The sequence below is a fragment of the Papilio xuthus genome, unplaced genomic scaffold (genome assembly GCF_000836235.2).
Source record: "Papilio xuthus unplaced genomic scaffold, Pxut_1.1 DF826945.1, whole genome shotgun sequence".
Taxonomy (NCBI): Eukaryota; Metazoa; Arthropoda; class Insecta; order Lepidoptera; family Papilionidae; genus Papilio; species Papilio xuthus.
This window is the reverse complement of record NW_013531704.1, coordinates 5,426,383-5,446,849: the sequence shown is the minus strand read 5'-3', so window position 1 is coordinate 5,446,849 and position 20,467 is coordinate 5,426,383. Positions and strand designations below refer to the sequence as shown.

Below are 20,467 nucleotides of genomic sequence, written 5' to 3'. Positions count from 1 at the left end.
ATAATTACTGTACAAATTTACCAAAAAAAGATAAAGCAGTTCATTTTAAACTCATCTTATATCTCATTTTATCGTTGATATCTCCTAAAGTAGCAGATAATTTTAATCTCCGCATTGTGCTAATCTTTTCACTATTCGCGTCAACAATTGCAGGAAGCAAGAAACTACACAACACAACAAAATTGACAACAATGTATACTTATGTTAATGTAGTTGAAACCTATAGTAAAACGAGTCTTAACATTATAATTAACTTATTTTTCTATTACGACTTATGGAGTAACAGAAGTGTTTTCTAGAATACTTTTCTTATTAACGTAATATTAAAAAAAACTTTAATCCAATTAAAGAGGTCGCATCAGTTAAGTTGATTAGTGTTCTGACTTCTCTGTATGTTGTTGCGATGAGAAGGTCAACTGAAGATTGTAATGTTTTATTATATTTTATACTGTAAAATAATTTTACTAATATTATAAATGTGAAACTGATGAATGTATGTTTGTAAGTAGGTGCTATGGATTTCTCTGAACATTATCTGGAAGAATACATAGGCTACTAATTAAGTTTTTTTTAAATTCTGTTCAAACGGAATCGCGGGCGACAGCTAGTATAAGCTATATTTAATAGCCTTTGTTACTCAGGGATAATGTAAGATTCCATTAGTGTAATATTTTATTTAATCGGATCAGTAGTTTTTGAGTTTATTCGTAACAAACATACAATAATACAAAAGTTTCTTAGTTAAACGCGTTTTGTTTTATACTTGTACTTTCTTAATAATAAATGGACAATTCAATTAAACATTTATCTTATTCTGTAGCTTCTAGTAGTAAAATTTACATATAAAAGATATATTGTATATAATATAGGTAGGTTTATTAGCTGTAAAATTTCTCCTTGTTAGGTGTCGACAATATATCATTTTAAATTAATTGCTTTTACTGGCATATACTTGCTGAAATGTAAATTGTCAATTAATCTTATATAACTTTGAGAAAATTTACAATGCAAGTTGTTTATAATGCTTATATAATATATAGAAATTATCATTGATATGTTACGTCGATTACGTTATAAAGGAGAACCAATATTTTAGCCATTTACTTAACTTTTTAAAACCTGTGAGACTAACAAAAAAGTATTAAGTGTATAGGTATTACTACGAAATTATAATTTTTAGGGTTCCGTACCTCTAAGGATAAAAAAATGAAATCCTTATACTCGGGTCTAGTGTCTTGCAGCCGTGATTAAAATCAAGCTTCTAAGCAAACGCAATCAAAAGATACAGCCAGAAATTACCGCAAATTTTGGATACTCGCAAGGAAATCAAAACCTACAGGGTAATTCTTGTGAATTCACCCGTCTCAAATTTTACTTGATTACAGATAGGTTTGTACGGAATAATCGGTGCGTAAGTTCGAGTCGCACTTGTCTGATTTTTTTGTAGACCGAGCTTTATAAGACAACTCACAGATTCCTTTGATATTAAGGATATTAAAGCAAAACATTGGATACATGTTAGGATATGAATTCTAGTCATGTCTGTCGATAAGAAAAAGTTGTAAATGATTTCCCATGTTGTAGTGATCAAGTCGCGTTAATAGAATCAGGGTTACATTGCGGAAGTCAATTAACTTTGTATGTACGTGTATTGATGCGCATACACTTTGTACGACATGTTATGTTTTTGTTCAGTTACATCTGATTACCATAACTTATACATTCACCAATTTATATATCTACATATACAAGATTTTTGTTCTTATAAATTCGTTTACTATAAGGATGCTACATAAATCCTAAGGATGCTATTAAAGGCTATGTAAATGTTGTATAATGTTTTAAAAATTGCCAACCCTTGAAAAGTCAATACCGCTAGTGATATTACTTTCTATAAAATCAATCAAAAGCCGAGTGAAACTTTTAATCGTTTTTAACTTTATTTATTCTTATTAAGGTACGATTTTTGCTTAACAAAGTAAATATTAATCATACGGGGGACTGCGGAAATCCATTAGCGTCGCACATAGGAAGTAAAACAAAATCGCAGGCGCTTCTTGCTTACCATAAGACATGGAAAGTTGTTCGCGGCTTATTAATATAGCTACTAATATATAATTTAATATCCCTGATGAAATGACGAAGATAGATCGATCTGGAGGAAGAAAACTCAGTGCTCCAACCCACATGAGTAAGATAAGGACAGGGAAGTGATGATCACATGTTAATTTTCTAACATTGGGAATTTCCAGCCAGCTATATATTAATATATCCGACGCTCATGGACATCCACAACACCAGAGAACTGCCGGCCTTTAAGGAAATTGTATGCTCTTTTCTCAAACGTCGATAAGTCGTAACAGTAAGTTAGAAGGGTGCAAGAATATCTTTAATGGTCAAAATACAGGATGGTCTGTTATGCTTTTTATTTTACATTTATATCCAAACCTATATCTCATTATCAGTTCACTATACGTCTCCACTGAGGGGCTATGCGCCTACCCTAAGTTAGAGTTGACTAGGCCATAGTCAACAACGGCGGCCTTGTGCCGGTTGGTCGACTTCATTCATATCTTTGAATCTCTTCGCAGATTTGTGCCTGCGTCACGATGTTTTCCATTACCTTACGAACGTCGGATATATGTACATATGAAACACATTGGTACAAGGGAGGATTTGACCCCAGGACCTGCATATGACAAGTCAAGTGTTTAGTTACTGAGTTACTGATGTTCTCTTATCTATAGCTACAATTATCTAATCAGTTCATGTTATAATTGGAAAGATAGAAACTGAAAGTGTGTGAAAGATTTCGTGAGAAAGTATAATCACATTGTGTGCAGATGAACGATGTTAGCTAACAACTTTACTGGATTACAAGCTTAATTAATGCGGCCTGTCTGTCTGTACATGTGTTAAATTTGAATAATTAACTATTGTGGGAGTTGAGAGTAACTGTTTTATGTTACGAATCATGACGTTTTGTTCTTCCGTTTTTAATAATAATGTAATTTGTTGTTTATTATTAAGACATGTTGAATTATTATTATTAAGGTAATGAATAATATAATCGTATGTTGATGACAGATAATGGAAAATGATACTACAATGGAAATAATAATTGGCATTCATCAATCTTAATACTTAGTATTATAATATTATAAAATCAAATGTTTGGATGGATGGATGTTTGTTTGAATGTATTTCCAGAACGGCTTCATGGACATTCCTGAAATTTGGTACAGATCATAGTTTGGAAAAACACATAAGCTTTTTATTATGTTTTTTTTAAGTCGTCAAGAGTAGCAGGCGTCAGCTAGTTATGTAATAATGAATGTTTTGTGAGCATTTATTTCTTTTAATTTTACAATTAACTTATTTGATGTTGAGTAATTATTTCGATTAGTTTGTTACTTAGTAACATTAGTTTTTATTCCCACAATCGTGAATATGTTAAGTGTTTTGTAGTATATGTGCGGACTATGTTTCTAGAATTTAGATACTGTAATATATTACCTGTTTAATCTTGAATTAACATTTATTGCACGAGTGTGAAAGGAATGTAATTCAGTCATTTCTCGCTTTGAATGTTTATTCATTGGTTTAGTTTAGAATTGCAAATACTCGGTTCGTTGGAGACATATATTTTGGTCGTATCCCGATATCCTTGACATAGTTATAAAGCTCCCACCCAAACCCACTGACATAGCAATATATTCTTCTAATGTTTACTGTTGTTACAATGTTGGTAGACAACAACTCTGAGTTCTATCGAATCAGATAAGTTTTTCTTTAATGCTATTAAATTATATATTAATTTAAAAAAAAACCTTTGTATGTGATAAACACTTACCTACTCAAAAACAGTTCAAGTACCATCGGCAATTTATTTATGGAAATACGAGTCGATAATGTTATATCGAATGTTCTTTATCTAGACAAAATTTAATATATTCACCGAAATACCAACGGTTGAAACTTTATTTCCATCCGTATACATTTGTATTCAATTATCGAGTCTCTACCAGGGAATAATAACTAGATTGTCAGTGGAATGTACTAGACGGTTAGGAAACAAGCTAAAGATAATACCCCCCCACGTTGCGAACACAGCCCTTATAAGTGTTCACCTATAAACAACTAGCTTTCTAAATATATTAATGTTATAGCCATAGAATGTTAAAGACATTCTTCCTTAAATTGTGCCTAAACAATACAGTAAGCAACTATGCTAATACTAGTTTTAAATCTAGATTATTTCAATTTGTAATCTTTTTTGTAGACTGTACAAAGATATTGTGACATCATAGCATACTAATAAAGTCTTAAACTTACAAAAAATGGTAAATGACATAATGTTTGTGCGCTTTATGTGTTCAAAGCACGTCGAAATCAACGCTGCTTGGATTAAAATTCTAAATTAACCATTTATCATATAGAGGCACGCTTTTGACCGGAAATGGCGTGCAGCTGACGTCCCGCTTCCGGCAGCCATTACTGTCGTATCAAATGAAGCGTTGTATTGTTTGGATCTCTTTCCTTTGGGTGATATCATTAATATGCGATCATTGGACACCGATTTAATTGCATTATTGTTTAAAATTATATTTACTAATAATGTGAATATATCTTTTATTGAACTTTTTTTGGTAAAGTTTTTACTAACATGACTTTATGGGGCTTTATAGTTATTAGTGCTGAATACTATACAGCGTTAAAACTTCAATTTCAGAGACCAGAGGATGTAACAATATCGTAATATGAATGGTCTTGTCATCAGATTATCAACGTAAATAATTAAGTTACAAATATTTTTAATTTAAAGTCTAATTAACACGTAAGTGCAACTATTTCCTGTATATTTACGATCACTCGACACCTAATAAAAAGAGTTGAGGAAAGTTTATTTTGATGTTTAGCAGCTAGTGAGTGCGACCTAGCATACTGCGCAGCTTAAACAAACATAGCATTAGGAAAAATAAAGTAATGGATTGTTGTAACTTACTTCAAAACATTATAGGGTTGCCACAATTTTTGTAAAAGGTATAAATGGAATTGATTAAAAAATATATAAAAAAATTAAGCATTATATGGGATTGCTATCTTTTTTGTAAAAAGTATAAATAATCTGAAATTTACCAATGTTAACTGTATTAATTGAATACATCCGTTAATGGATACATTATTGTTATTTAATGTATTGAGTTTCAATACCAGTAACAACTTTAAAAAATTAAGTTTTAAGTTCTGCCAACCCTAATATCAAGTTTGTTAGTAAAGATTGTACAAGTGACGATGGGTAACTCGTACTGTATTTGTTTACGGCTTTGTTAGCACGATGTGTATATTTTATTTCTAAATCGATACTTGATATTTAGAATTTCCATACACATTTCAGAACTAAAAGTTCTGAAATATGTAAATTATTTTGTATGAATTGCAAACATTATTATTTAAAAGATTCTCTGTGGTTTGTTTTGCTGGAGAGCTAAGGCTACGCTTTATTAATTAAGATATAAGGCTATACCTATTAAGTAGTACGAATATAACGCTACTTCCGGTGTGAATCTGCGTTCCACCGGATGTACTTGTTCATTCATAGTAAGTGTTATGACTATGTGTTGATAAAATAAGTAACATAGTAAAGATTGTTTTCCCTGATTCATTATTTTCATAAAATATATGTAATACGATAACTCATGGACTCCCCAGCGACTGATATATAAATAAAATAAATATATAAATATTATCTCTAAATTTATCACATATATATAATACATATAAAATGTTCCTTGGTATATCAACAAATAATATAAAAAGTTCAAGTTTAAAAATGTTAATCATAGGATGTAGGTGTAACTGCCGCATTGCAGAATTTTTAATTTGTAATTATAAATAATTCTCAAAAAACTCCCACATGCAAGCTTCCTATGTTTTTCTATCAAGTCATAGCATAGTCAAAACTTTATCAAAGGTGTAGGAATACCTTGGTAACTTTTAAATTTAAAATAAGTTATATTTAATGTCTAGCTGTCGCCCGCTACTCTGTCCGTGCGGAATTAAAAAACATAATTAGTAACTTATGTGTTCTTCTAGAGTATGCCTTATATGTATGCCAAATTTCATCGAGATCCATTCTGCCGTTCTGGAGATACCTTCAAACAAATCCATCCAGCCATCTAAACATTCGCATTTATAAAATTAGTAAGTTAAATGAAATCTTCACATACAATGATTACGTGTTTAGTTAAAAGAAAAACCTATTTTACGTAGCACTTCTATGTTAACCAGCTCAATACATTGTGAAGATACAGGTTAACTTACACGGCCTTGGAATAAAATAAATAAATAAAATATAGTAGTTAACTAATCAATAAAGAGCAAATAAAATCATTAATTAAAACAAGAAAGCAATTTTTTGGGAAATAAATTAATTTAAATGAAGATAGTTTACATTCGTAGCCTTATTCATTAATGTTTTTTGCAATTACTATTTCGTTTGCAATAGAATTGAGTAGACACGGCAAAAAGTAGTTCTGTTTGTTTAATCGACTTCAAAGAGTAGAACAAAATTTAATAAGTAAATATAAGTAAGGAAAAATTAAAATCGCATCAACTATGTTTGTTGGCCCACTTGTCCCATTGAATTTTAGCCTACATGAGATAAATATGCATGATAGTGAATGAAGAATCATATTTTCCACGTATTCGTCAGTATTTTTCAAGAAGTAATGGAGTATGTCATTATGTTTATATAAATTAGGTCATGATTGTACTGGAAATTAGTAATTTCCTAAAGAAGTGTGATGTAACGGAAGTAACCGTTGATATTACGCACAAAGTGCATGGGTATTCTAGATTAAATGTTCACCTAAAACCTTATAGTATTAAACTCCAAAATCCAACCAAAAAAACTTTTGAAGAAGAAACAAAAAACCTAAATACAAATACTGTCGTTGTAAATTAGAAGAGTAACAAATTTGGATGAATTTGCCTTTTAAACATTTCACTCACACAATGAATCGATGTTCGTTACGCCATCTATTGTCTATTTAAGATAAAAATACCGACCTTATAATTTAGTCCTTGAACGTCTTCCTCCAGCGAAACATCAGAATACATATCGTCCGCTGGTTCCCCGCCGGAGCCGCACCCGGACGAGTTGAAAGACGACGACCGGTACAATTGGCTGAAACAATAACAAGCTCAATTAAAATTTTGTAAATTGTAAATTAAATAGTTTATAATGTTACAGCGCCATCTATATTCGCTAAGTGAGAACTACAGTATATAACGCCATCTAGTGGCTATTATTGAAAGTGTTACCAACCACACATAGTTGTAATAAAATAAGTATAGATGGCGCCTTAATACATAGCTTCAAAATAGCTCTTTTAAAAGATGCTTAGATGATAAAAATAATTTATTACCTTGCTAAGACATTGGAGCCAATTTGCCGCTTCCCTGAACTGTAACAAAATATTTTTATATTAAGGAGACAGTTTTATTATACTTATTAAGAGAATGTTCACATAATTGAATGTTAATAATTGTAACACAAGCTTGAGAATTTAACAGAAACAATTAATATTTTATATGAGAATAAGAATTCGAAATGAACACACGGATGTGCAGATAAAGAATGAAAATAAAAACGTTACTGCATTATCGACTTTTCGCAATGTATAGATAGTTTTCCTTTAATAAAAAGAATATAATAATAAAAATAAGAGTTAATAAGATATAGTCAAACAAGGATATCTGCCCAACGACAGAGGAGCTGTTATCGAGGTTAGTTCTAACAGAAAATAACAAAAACCTACATGCGCATAGTTATTGAAAGGAGGGCGCTAGTGAGCTATCATAATTAAGATTGTCTTATGACGAGCCAGATTCTAAAAAAACAAGATATGACAACCTTATTTCTCAAAAACGTATTTTATCTTACAAATTACTCAAAGAATGTTCTACAAATAAAACATAAAAATTAACATGAAATATTATATTTTTGATTAACATGCAAATTATAACTGTATAACGAGCTAGTAGCGAGATGTACTTTTTAATTTCACACGTACAATGTTAATTTTCGTATTTAAAACAATTGTATAATGAAAGTGCGGACAATAAGAACATTTTATTACTTGCACGGCTTGTTAGTAACTTGACTGTTGTGTAACCGTAATTTTGTATACAGCATAACATACGCCCATAACAAACAGGGTTTATGGACGCAGAATCGTTAAGTTATTCCTATGGGAATCCTTTAATTTAGATTTAGATGAAATTCATCGCATACGGGAATAGCGAGAGCAAAAACTGGTCGTTAATAAGACACAAAAAATACATACGAATTGGTACCATTTTTATGAATTCGGCTAAAAAGAGTTATTTTCATAACATAAATAGTTACGTTAATAATTTTTAACTTATAATTAGGATTATTTTTTCATATTAAATTTTGTCTAAATTACATTTATTCGACTTTAGTTTCAGCGTGCGTTTGTATCAAGAGTATGAAGTAGTCACGTTATAATTCGTTCATTGGGTCAACACTTAATTAATAAGCAAGGACTGGTCAAAGATAACTTTATTAGCTAAAGGTTGGGCCACTTAGGAATGACTTAGACCGTGCGTGTCCAGAGTATAGAATGTTAACGGGCAATTCTGACTGCTTGATATAATTGGGTTAGGTTTATTGGCAAGTAACTAAGTCGTTAAAGTAGATAATCAATAGATAACAGTTTACAGGAAGCCATTTAATGACTTTGAAATAGTGTTAGATTTATTTAAAAGATTAGTTAATAAACAATGTATGCTGGAGCCCTGATTTTGGGCTCTTTCTCGGAGGATGGGAAAGGGAATTTTATCAGACAGAGGACGCATCGGAAGAGGATTTTTTTTGTGGTTCCCCTCCTCCGTCATTTCCAATTACGATGTCTATAGGCAGCGAATTCAAGTAGTCGCTTGCTCGTTTACCATCTTATAATATGAAAAACAATAACATTTATCAATGAGAGCACCATTTTGTCCAAAAAGAATACAATGATTAAGATAAAAATTATTAAAATCTTTAAAAATATTCCGTTAATTACATTGATAAATAATATATCAAAACTTTGAAAATATAGATTTCGTAAAATGTTTAGATTTGAATATCGTCTTTTTTTATTGTTAAATATCTCCAAGAAAAATTATTTCGGAACGAATTTTTTTAGAAACATAAAATCAAATGAAGTACAACCGAGGACCGTTAAAATTTTAATTATATTTTACAGTTTTATGAACGCAATTGCAACGCTTATCTTCACGTCAAATCAAATTGCGTGCGCCTTTGTTACAACGATAACACGTTCCCAAAGATTGAATTGAGAAAATATTTAGAAACTGTACTATAATAATTGCACAGTTAAATAATATTAACGACTGTTTTATCAATTATTTTTTTGTAAAAACTGTAGAATATGCAAAACTTTGACATGCAAAATAAACGCTATATAGCCGCGGAGTTGCTAAAAATCGAACTAAAGTTTGAAAAATTTGAAAGTGATTTTTTGAAATAAAATTTTGTTTTAAGGAAAAAGTTAATTATCTTCCCTTTTGTAACTTTTGTTATGGAAAAAATTTTGTTAATTAAGCAATGCAATTTAGAATGTAATATCTAGATTTTTGTGGGAGGTCTGGAGAAATCGGTAGCGGCACAAATGAAACATGGGTGCGCGCGCGCCGTGACATTGTGTAAGAAAGTGATTGCACAGACAGACTAGGGACACTAACGAATTATATACAATAGCTGTCACCCACAACTCCTTCCGCGCGTAATTAAAACACATAATTAACTTAACTACATTCTACATCTAAATTTCAGCGCGATCCATGCGGCATGCGCGTGCAACATGAGCGTTCTGGAGATATCTTCTAACAAACATCCAATGGATTAGCCTAGGCAGCATAGCTAACAGTTTAGCATATGTATTAAAATTTTACAAAGTTCACAGTGACGGTTTACATGTTTAGATATTGCTAAAGAAAATTGGAACCTACTGTAACCTTCGACCTCCAATGTCATATAACTATGACTCAGATAATTCGTAGCATCACGCTAACAAAATGTTGTGGTTCCCATACAAGTAGTCAAGCGATTTCGTAACTGTAATTTACAGAAATGACGAAAGAATTGCACAATTTCCGCACAATTTTAATATTTTGTTTTTAAAGATCGACGAACTTGTGTGAATATCTGGGTTGTTCTTAATGGAGTTAATTTGCAGTTATTTCGTTCACTTTAAAATACGGATTAATTTTGAAGTATCTTGTTTGCGTTTTTTATGACTTTAACGTATCCCTTTATCCCAGTACGAAAGCATTGTATGTTGCTTATGTAATAGTATAGCAATACATTTGCTATTATTATTGACTCGATGTATCCAAAACCTAGGGAATATTATGTTTCTTACTTTTATATACGACTAAATATTTAAAACTTTATCTAGTTTTTAATAACTATTTTTCATCTAGTAAAACTATGTTCAGCGCTTTATTCATTATGTGGAGATCATCCCTTAAAATATAGCAAATAAACTAATTAACAACTTATCCGTGTATCTAACGGTAGGTTTTTAAGAACAAAATGTCCGTTAAACAGTCAAACGATAGGGATGACAGATTTGGGTCTCAAATATCAACGGTAAATCAGATCGACTTGTCTATTTCTTACTAATATTATAAATGCGAATGTATAGATAGGTGGGTCGATGGATGGATATTTGTTTGAAGGTATTATATCTCCGGGACGGCTGCATGAATCTCGCTGAAATTTGGCATAGATATAGAACATAGTCTGTAAAAACGCATAGACTACTTATTAAGTTTGTTTTTAATTCGGCGCGGACGGACTCGTGGGCGACAGCTATACTTGCAACTCTTGTTATAAATAACACATTATATTTGATTCAAAGTAACGGAAGACGAGTAATGGTATGTGATAATAAAACCGTGTGCATTGTATGAGAAATGATAGTCATGATGGATGATAGCTTACTCGCAACATAAAGAAAACAGGAACAAGAAAAACCGTAATCAGAAAATCTGTGCTATTCTACGATGACTTTTTCTATGCGTTTGTTAAAAGTAATCAGTGGTTGCGTGATCGTTGATTCGAATATAAAATATTTGGACACTGTTGTTTGGAACGTTAATTAAATATTAATTATATCTTTATATTTAATATGAGATTGTAGGATGTAGGTTGGGTTTCCTATAACTTTTTAACTATTATCAAGTTAAGTGTTCTGTTATCTTAGGACGATATATAAAAGTGAGTTAATTTCTATATTTTTAATAATTAATAGAGCTATTGTTATGCGATTACCACACGTAATTTCAACTAACATTGTCGCCATCTTGATGGCAACATTTCTAAGGAATGTCATTTATGAAAAAGATAAAATCTTTTACTTTCACTTTTTTATATAGCTCACAATAAGGTAGTCTATTTTATTTCTGTTATGTTTGTGACAAATATATATGGTGCTACAATAAACATATATGTCTGTGTGTATGTCTGTTATGACTCATAGCATTCTCTCGTTCAACCGCAAGGCTTCGCAATATGATATTTTGTTATTACATTACAGTAATGATCAACCATAGACACAGTACGAAATTGACCTAAAGATCTTAAGTACTTTGATTATTTTATTAGGTGCGCAACTAAGTTCTCGCTTTTATTATATTATATATTAACCCGGCTTCATTTGTAAAGAGAAAGAATATAGGGTGTACAGATTTACATGTACAGATTATTTGTACACCCTATATTCTTTCTCTTTACAAATGAAGCCGGGTTAATAAAATAATCAAAGTACTTTAGATCTTTACAATAGCTCTATTAATTTGAGTTTATTTACATACTGTAAGTTAAGAAATAAACACCCTGTTATAAACAAAACGTTCATCTATTTAAAAATTAAAAATGAAATTATTACCATACTTTATCCACTAATATTTATGTTTATTGATGGACTGAATTGGAGCAATTCAATCTTCAAAACACGATATTGTTTTGTTGAATATTTGCATTTTTGTTCTACGAGTAAACATCCTTAAGGTGGGTTTCCTCTGCCAAAATACCTTTTGTTTTTTTATCCATTTTTTGTTCGAAAATCTCAAGTACTATTGCGACTATTCCAGTGGCATTCTATATTTAGTACTTTATATGTACATAGTTACAATAAAATGGTACTGTAAGAGCGATAATTACACATCGAAACAATCAAAATTATTAGAGCATACGGTGTTTTGGTTTTTTTTTTAAATTGTGCCAATGGTTTAGTGATGTCCACCATTGATACCAAACATTAGTATTCTTTGAGCGTACTAATAACTAACATATTATAACTTTGGTTATGGTTACATTGTTGTCTTTGTACTCCTAGTTCAATATACCTTCACTAATATCAAAATATTTTATTATTTCTGACAACCAAAGAATTTTTATCGATTATGTTTGTTACTACGTCATATTATGTATCTTAATTGTGTAATTTTAATCACGAAATCTGGCACTTATTATAATTTATGTATTTTATTTTAGGAACTCGAAATAACGTGTTGAAAAAAGGAAATAGTTACTTAATTTCTAACCTGTAGGGTCGCTTTCTGTAATGCATTCGTACGCCGTTTCGCTCCAGCTTTAATAAAAAACAAAACGATTTGTACTAAAAAAAACTACCGTCACAGCCGACGCTGTTATAAAATCGATTCACATCCCTAATTTAAAGAGCAACACTAACTGACCATTTATTTTTAACATGTTTAAAAAAGAAAGAAATTATTTAAAAATGGAATTCGAAATTCGAATTTGACAACGCGTTACGTGCGATGTGGGACGCGCGAACGGCCGCGGGGAACTGACAGTCAGTGACGCATTGTGGACGTAGCCAGTAGTCAGTGACCACTCGGACCGTGGCTGGCCATCTACAATAGCAAGTGCGAAACGAGCCGTTATTAAATTATTAAGCCACTCGCGACCGTAACTTCTGTGAATAATTCAACCTTAAACAAAGCATGTGAAGATACTAAAGACATATGCAATTAGGGCTCGACTTGCAACCATCAACTTATTAACAAAATAAATAAAAGTCTTCCATTTTATGTATTATAGTTAGTTTAAATTGCCCACATAATGTATAGATTCAAAGTTTAACCATCCTTACCTACTGTTTTAATTATAGAATCTAATATTTGTAGTAAAATATGACTTTTGAATTATTTGAAGGAATTATAATACAGAGAACGATATAAGATAATGCAGAAAGGAGTTTAGTTCCACTTCACCTAACATCTTTAGCAAAACACACCATTACTTGTTTCGTGACCATTAGCAGATTGGGTGTTTGCTAGTGACACAATTCATTGCATAATTAAACATATACTTTTCAATTGTGTACCTTAACTTCATAACAATAAGATCTATAACGATTTAACAATAGCTAATGGATGATTCTTGATAACCAGTGTTACATAGTCCGTAATTGTTGAAGTTTACAGTATTATATTGTGTACAATGATGGATCCAATTAACTGGTTTGTTTGTAGGTCTCACGATCCGGCTCTTATGAGTTCTTCAAGGTGTTGTGACAAAAAAAGTTAAATGCGTGACTTCTGGTTGTTTGAATACAGATACCAAGTTTTTCTCGACCATTTTAATTGGTCTTTAAAATACTGGTAATTATTTATTTAGTAGTATTTTTATAATATTTATATGCAAACTAGCGGTAGCCAGCGACTCCGCCCGTGCGGAATTTAAAAAAAAAATAGTAGCCTATATGTTCTTCCAGAATATGTTCTACATCTGTGTGGAATTTCATCAAAAACCGTTGAGACGTTCCGGAGATACCTTTTAACAAAAATCCACACATCTAAACTTCCGCATTTGTAATATGAATGGGTGGATGTTTGTTTGAAGGTATCTCCGGAACGGTTGAACGGATTTTAATGAAATTTGGCACACATGCAGAACATAGTCTGGAAGGACACATAGGCTACTAATTGTGTTTGTTTTGCGCAGACAGTCACGGGCGAGAGCTTACAATGATAAATCACATTATTAATTTCTTCTTAACTTCAAGAATCGAAGTTTAATAAAACAAGTTAGATTCGTTTTATCTTACGAAATGCTATAGTTATTATAATAGTACGATTTACATTTCTATAACAATGGCTGGTTGTATAATACGAATGTACCAGAATAGATGATTATAAAATATAAACATTTGCCTGAAGTATATACCATTGCTATAATAAAAATCTTACTTTATGTAATTTCCGGTGTTAATTATAACATAGATAAAATTTTACATAATTCTTATGTAAATAACGCATGAAAACTGCGTGAAATAAGTTAATACATATAAAGTTTTTTAAAGAAATATTAAAATTATGAATGTTTATTACCAATTTATTATTACCGATTTACGAAGATGTAGTAAATCTAATATTATAAATGCGAATATTAAGATGGATGTTTGCTTGATTTCGCTGAAATTCGGCATACATATAACATAGCCTAAAAGAATAAATAGGAATAAATCTAAGTTTTTTTTCAAATTCTGAGCGGATGAAATCGCAGGCGACAGCTAGTATTTACTTCGTTATACATAGGAAACAATATAAATTAAGTTTCGATGACGTTTTCACCCATGTTTCGTGTTAACCAAGCGTGGAGCCGGCAGTCAAGTGTAGCAAATATTTGGGGGAATCTTTTCCGTTTAACGCCTATTACGATTGAACCTATTAGAATGTCCACATATTTAAAAATGAACTTTGAAACACACGCAGAAAAAACAATATCATACTTCTTACTAATATTATAAATGCGAATGATTGTTTGAAGATATCTCGAGAACGGCTGTACGGATATCACTAAAATTTAGCATAGGTGTAGAACATAGTCTGGAAGAACACGAAGGCTACCTCTAGTTTTAAACGAATCTAATATGGAAACACGTTAGCATTCCAGATAAAGGCCGTGAATATATTATTATTTTAAGTCTATTACTTTTTATACTACTTTTCTTGCGTCTGTATGCATTTATAAATAAAAAAAAACCCAATTAAACTGCTACAACGGAAATTGATAGTGTTCGACCTTGATACTAAAGTTTAATATATAAGAGACCTTAGGCTCAATTCACGACATTTTTATAACAGTTTTTCAAGTAAGGTCAGAGATATATTGAAAACCGTTACAAGGATCCGTATTTAAAAAAAAAACTTAGATTAATTTAAAACAATTATAAGTTGACATAACACATCCAGTGCTATTATATCTATTGAATTAAAGTTTAATTATTATAGGTTTTAAAGATACACATTTTCAATCTCAGTTGACTATTTGACAACCATACGATGCACTTTAAGTGTACTTATTTAGTACAATTCCTTATGCTCTAAAAACTAACGTTTTCACGATAATTATCTTACTAATATGAGTGCGAATGTTTGGATATTTTTATATCGTATTGTGGCAAACGAGCGAACGGCCACCTGAATATCGCTGAAATAGCCAAGTGACCGCATATGCAATTACCTATAGATATACGCAATTGCATATGCGTTGCCTACCTTTAATCGATGGTGGAGAGGATGCACAGAAAGAAAACATTTCCATGCATCCTCTCATCCGGAAAGTCCACTTCCACTTCCCATCCATCCCTTATAAGAAAAAGAGTAAGAAGGGAAAGAGGACTAAATTAGGCCTACGGGGGGCGCACTGATCAACGAAACGCGAAATTGCTTTCACTTCACGCCTGTGTAAATATAGGTGGATTTGTGTTTGGTATATGCAGAAAGGCTGCACGGATCGCTGAAACTTGGCAAATAGAACATTATACTGGAAGAACACAGACTAATTAAGTTTTTTTTTAATTTCGCGGTGATGGAGCGACAAGCGATAGTTACTAAAATTATAGTATGCGTGCAAACACCTAATCGTTCAACTAAACTTTCTCAGCCTAGTTTCATTTTGCTGTCTCATCCAATCACACTTCGTGCGAAATACTAAAGACTATCATATAAATGGACCTATTCAGAACTATAATTTTATAAGTTTTGTTTAACTGTAACTACGTTGTACGAAAAGAGTTACGTTTTGCGATCTTTGAGTACAGATTTTCGTCAGTAGACTTGAGATGTCAACTATGAAAACGTGTGGAACAAAATATTACGGTAGTGGAATTTAACGGTAAAAAGGAACAAAAGCTGCTGCATATTTCAACGGCTAGTTGACAAAGTCTATTTATACAATAGCCAATGTCTTGATCTAAAGTTCCATGACTCATTGACAAGTTTAAAATAATGTCTACTCTATTGTTTACAATAGACTTATGCTAAAATTTGTTTTGTATTGCAAAATGATTCATACGTCATTAGCAGATGGTTGAAAATCCAAAGACGATACGTATTAAAGAACTAAGCATGCTATAATCAAAAATCGTTATACTTGAGGGACTTTTATTCTCATGTTTTACATCTTTGTTTTACTGGATTTGACTCAAATAAAACTACAACATAGATATAAAATTATGTATGATAAACTATTATCATTAACTTTAAATTCCTCCACAAGTGAGAAAAAGAAACAATGAATTATGGAACGCTAAAAATGTTATGTTTAACTTATTGAATCGGATGTAAGAACATCTAGGAAAGTGTTATAAAAACAGTATTTTACGAATAAAATGCAAGAGAAGATAACGTCAGTAATAAAATAAGCGTAGTAATAAAAATATCGTAGAAGGAAAACCTTATTAGTATTTCGTACTATAAAATTATTTATGTTCATTACAATTATGTTAAAAAGAAACAAACCAAATCATAAAAAATTACGTATAGGTAGATTATAATACCATTAGAAACATACACAAGTAACAAGAGCTAGAATATGAACATATAAAAGCAAAATAAAAAGATAAAAGTTAAAAAAGATAAGAAAAAAAGATAAAAGATAAGCTTACTGTCTCATGGAGCCCCATCTCCGATGCGGCAAGTTCTCTTGATGGCTACAAAAGACAACACAAATGTGAGAAGCGGAATTACGTGCACCAAAACAACACACACATATTAAACAAAAAACAAAACAAAAACTAATAAGCTAAGTTATTTACGAAAGAACACAAACAATAAAAAAAAAGAAAGCATCTTTATACTTGTTGCATTTTTTTTTCTTTTTTATCCTTTGATAATTTATATGTCACAATCAACTGGGACTAAATATATCTTTTGCTACGTAATATACTAAGCGCCTTAGCAAATGTATTTCAGAATATTTGCCTTTACATTTACATCAGGCGAATAGCATAAGATTAAACAGCACATCGTAGATGGCGAATCTTTACGTATTAACGTGAGAGTTTTAAGAAATAATTTTGACTTTATGATTATTAGGAAGATTCCATAGCGTAGGCATGATATGCGTTTGCTACTATATATCTACTTCCCACCCAAAATGCCCAAATGCCCAAAATTTTGTGTCGCGTGCCATTGGTCTTAAACAACTTGTAAATACGTTTTCAAATAAAATTTTGATTTTGCGTTTGTATATATGCCTATAAATTCCCGAATAAATAATAAAATCCCACATGAAATTTGTAAGGCTTTACCTGGGCGGAGTCCGTCTCAGGCTAGTTCTTGTCCACGAGTGTCGGTTTAAGGGATTTGCTGGACTCCTTGAACCATTTTCTAATCTGTAACAAAAAAAACTAAATCAATTTTAAAAATTTCTCAAGGAAAGAAAAATAAGAGAAAAATAAACATTTACATGTAGCTTAGATAAGATTTCGACGGCAACACTTTTCGATACATTACGTTAATAGATGTTCTTTAGACTTCCTCTTTAGACCATATCTTACTTCTTATTAATATTATAATGCGAATGTTTAGTCAGATGGATGTATGTTTCTCAGAAGGTATCAACAACGGTTCAACCGATCTGGCTAAAATTTGCCATACACGTAGAACATAGTCTGGACACAGGCTACTGAGTTTTTTGAAATAATAATAAAAAAAATCTCTTTGAACGGAGTCGCGGGTGACAGCTAGTGCTTCATATACTGCAAAATGAAAGTAACGATACATTATGGAATCTTGAATATAATACATGTTCCTACTTAAAGTAAAAAAACCAAAGGCAATAACAGCTACATTTATTCCCTAAGGGATTCCAGACACGTTATGTCTCATTAAAATAATCATGTAAACGCGGAAGCTAAACAATACGTACATTGACCGGTATGTAGACGGGTATAACAATAACTTTATTTTGTTCCTGCTATAAACCTGCTAGATATAAAAAACATACATAAAAACCATCGTTGTATCTTGCGTGTTAAGCAAAAATCAAAACTGAATTTGGCTTTATGAAGTTAGTAAAAAGAAACATGCAGACGAATTGACCAATGGATGGACCGAAGATGGATCGATGACGTTGTTAAGGTTGCGGGAGCTTCCTGGATGTAGGTAGCACAGTCACGGGACAGCAGACAGGTCTTCGTGGCGATGTTTGGGGGAGGCCTACGCCCAGCAGTGGGCGGATCATGACCGACAAGAAGAAGAAGACGAATTCAGGACCTTCTTTTTGAAGTCGGTTAATACACGTTGAACCAAAGTATCTATCGGTTCAATAAAACTCCAAAACAACGTCTATGAATGTAGATATATGAATGTAGAAGAAGAAAGAGAGGTGTGTTAGGATCTAGTCAAATGTACGTCCGTGGTCTCTGCCTACTCCTCTGGGATACGGGCGTGAGTTATATTGTAGTTGATTATATACTTCCTAATGCCATGAATAATTTAGGAATTATGCGTTTCCATTTATGAACGTGGTCAGCTAACGAGTTTTTACGTCATTTAAGAAAGTTTATAAAGGAAGCTTTATATAAGAAAGGATGTAATATAATATTTATTACCAGCGTTGTCCTGGTTGACCATTTATGAGTAGTCAACAAAAGAGGATATACTTTTTATAGCTTTAATAAAAAAGTTAACTGTAGTTATATTTGATAACTTTGTTGGCTTGACTTGGATACCATTACACACCTATTTGTCATAAAATTGCATTTTGATTTGAGAGGAAGACATTGATGTTATCGCTTAGTTTCCAAGTCGTATTAAATTTATGAAACAACAGTTTGTACGAAATATTGTTGAAATAACGACAAAGTGTGTCTTTCGAGCACTGCCCATACTTTATTTTTTTGTTCCCACCCAAAATGGTTAAACTTACGTATTAATAGGTGTATCACCGTCAGCCTCGCCATAGCATTCGAAGTTCTCTGCATCTGATATGGAGTTCCCGGGACTAGAGTCCGCTGTCGGCTCTGATTGGCTCGCTGATTCTGTGCCGTTCTGCAAACAGACACTTGATATTTAATACTCTTTAGTTATTAAATAATGAGCTTCGGCGGTCCAGGATGAAACACTTGACGCAATAGCCTAATGGTTAAGGGTACGGATTTCCGATCACGAGGTCGAGGGTTCGAATCCCGCCATTCGACTAAAGTCGTAAACCATATCCTAGCACAAGCCTAGAGCTTAGTTGGAATGGTTAAAAGAAATATTAGTAAATTTACAAAAAAATCTGCTAATATTTCATTTAAAAAAAAAATCTGCAGGTCTTGGCTTCGAATCCCACCAAGCACCGATGTGTTTTTCGATTTCCAATTTACATATGAACATTTATCCGACGATCTTATGGATGATCTAGTCACTGACTTAGGGTTGTTTCGGAGCCGCTCTGTAAGGCTGTACAGTGAGCTGATGATGACAATTATTATTGACTTTACCTATGCTGACAGCATGAGTCTACTCCATGTTAGACGTAACTAGGACTAAGTCAACCACGCTGACCTAGTGCATCATCAGTCAATCATTTACCATTAAAACCAAAGGGACGAGGGTGGCGACACTCAGACATGTGGAATATGAGGTGTAATGGAGAAGCAAAAAAGATTATGTTTTGAAAGTAATTGTAACTACATATATGTTTTTAGTTTGAATAACACGTACTTGTAATTTCCTAGGCAGGTTACCGGGCGAGGAGCGAGGAGACTTAGTTCTCTGGAACACACTGGGTGCCATCATGACCGCCACAGGTGCCTTCAACTCTGCAAATAAAGAAAAAAACAAGGTTAATAAATACCAAATTGTGCTAACATAGTACCATTATTTCATTAATTTAATATACGTTTTATATAAATTTAATATGTGTCTATTGTATATGGGAACAGATCATTCCACAATGCGATTGTACTTCCAAGTTGCAGGGAAACCAACAAATTGTGGTAGCATCTATTCATTCTACAAGAGATTCCCATCGGTTGTCATTCGCGTTTTACCAAGATAATAGTGGTAGCTATTTCCAAGCAGCTAATTGTATTTTAATGTAGATGTAAATTACATTGACATT

The 20,467-nt window shown here is 32.0% G+C and overlaps 1 protein-coding gene across 3 annotated transcripts in view; it reads right to left on the bottom strand.

Moving 5' to 3' along the window:
- nuf (rab11 family-interacting protein nuf) overlaps positions 1-20,165 on the bottom strand; it is a 43,075-nt gene extending 22,910 nt beyond the window's left edge. For 2 of the 3 annotated variants that reach the window (XM_013316810.1, XM_013316812.1), the window contains exons 1-6: positions 20,068-20,165; positions 19,286-19,407; positions 17,664-17,747; positions 17,019-17,063; positions 7,431-7,469; positions 7,072-7,189 (exon numbers count right to left, since the gene is read on the bottom strand). In XM_013316810.1, coding sequence (XP_013172264.1) covers positions 7,072-7,189; positions 7,431-7,469; positions 17,019-17,063; positions 17,664-17,747; positions 19,286-19,407; positions 20,068-20,142 — 483 coding nt within the window. In that variant the 5' untranslated portion in view covers positions 20,143-20,165. The remainder of the gene's footprint in view (positions 1-7,071; positions 7,190-7,430; positions 7,470-17,018; positions 17,064-17,663; positions 17,748-19,285; positions 19,408-20,067) is intronic. The other variant, XM_013316811.1, reaches the window with a different exon arrangement.
- Between the last annotated feature and the right edge of the window lie 302 nt (positions 20,166-20,467).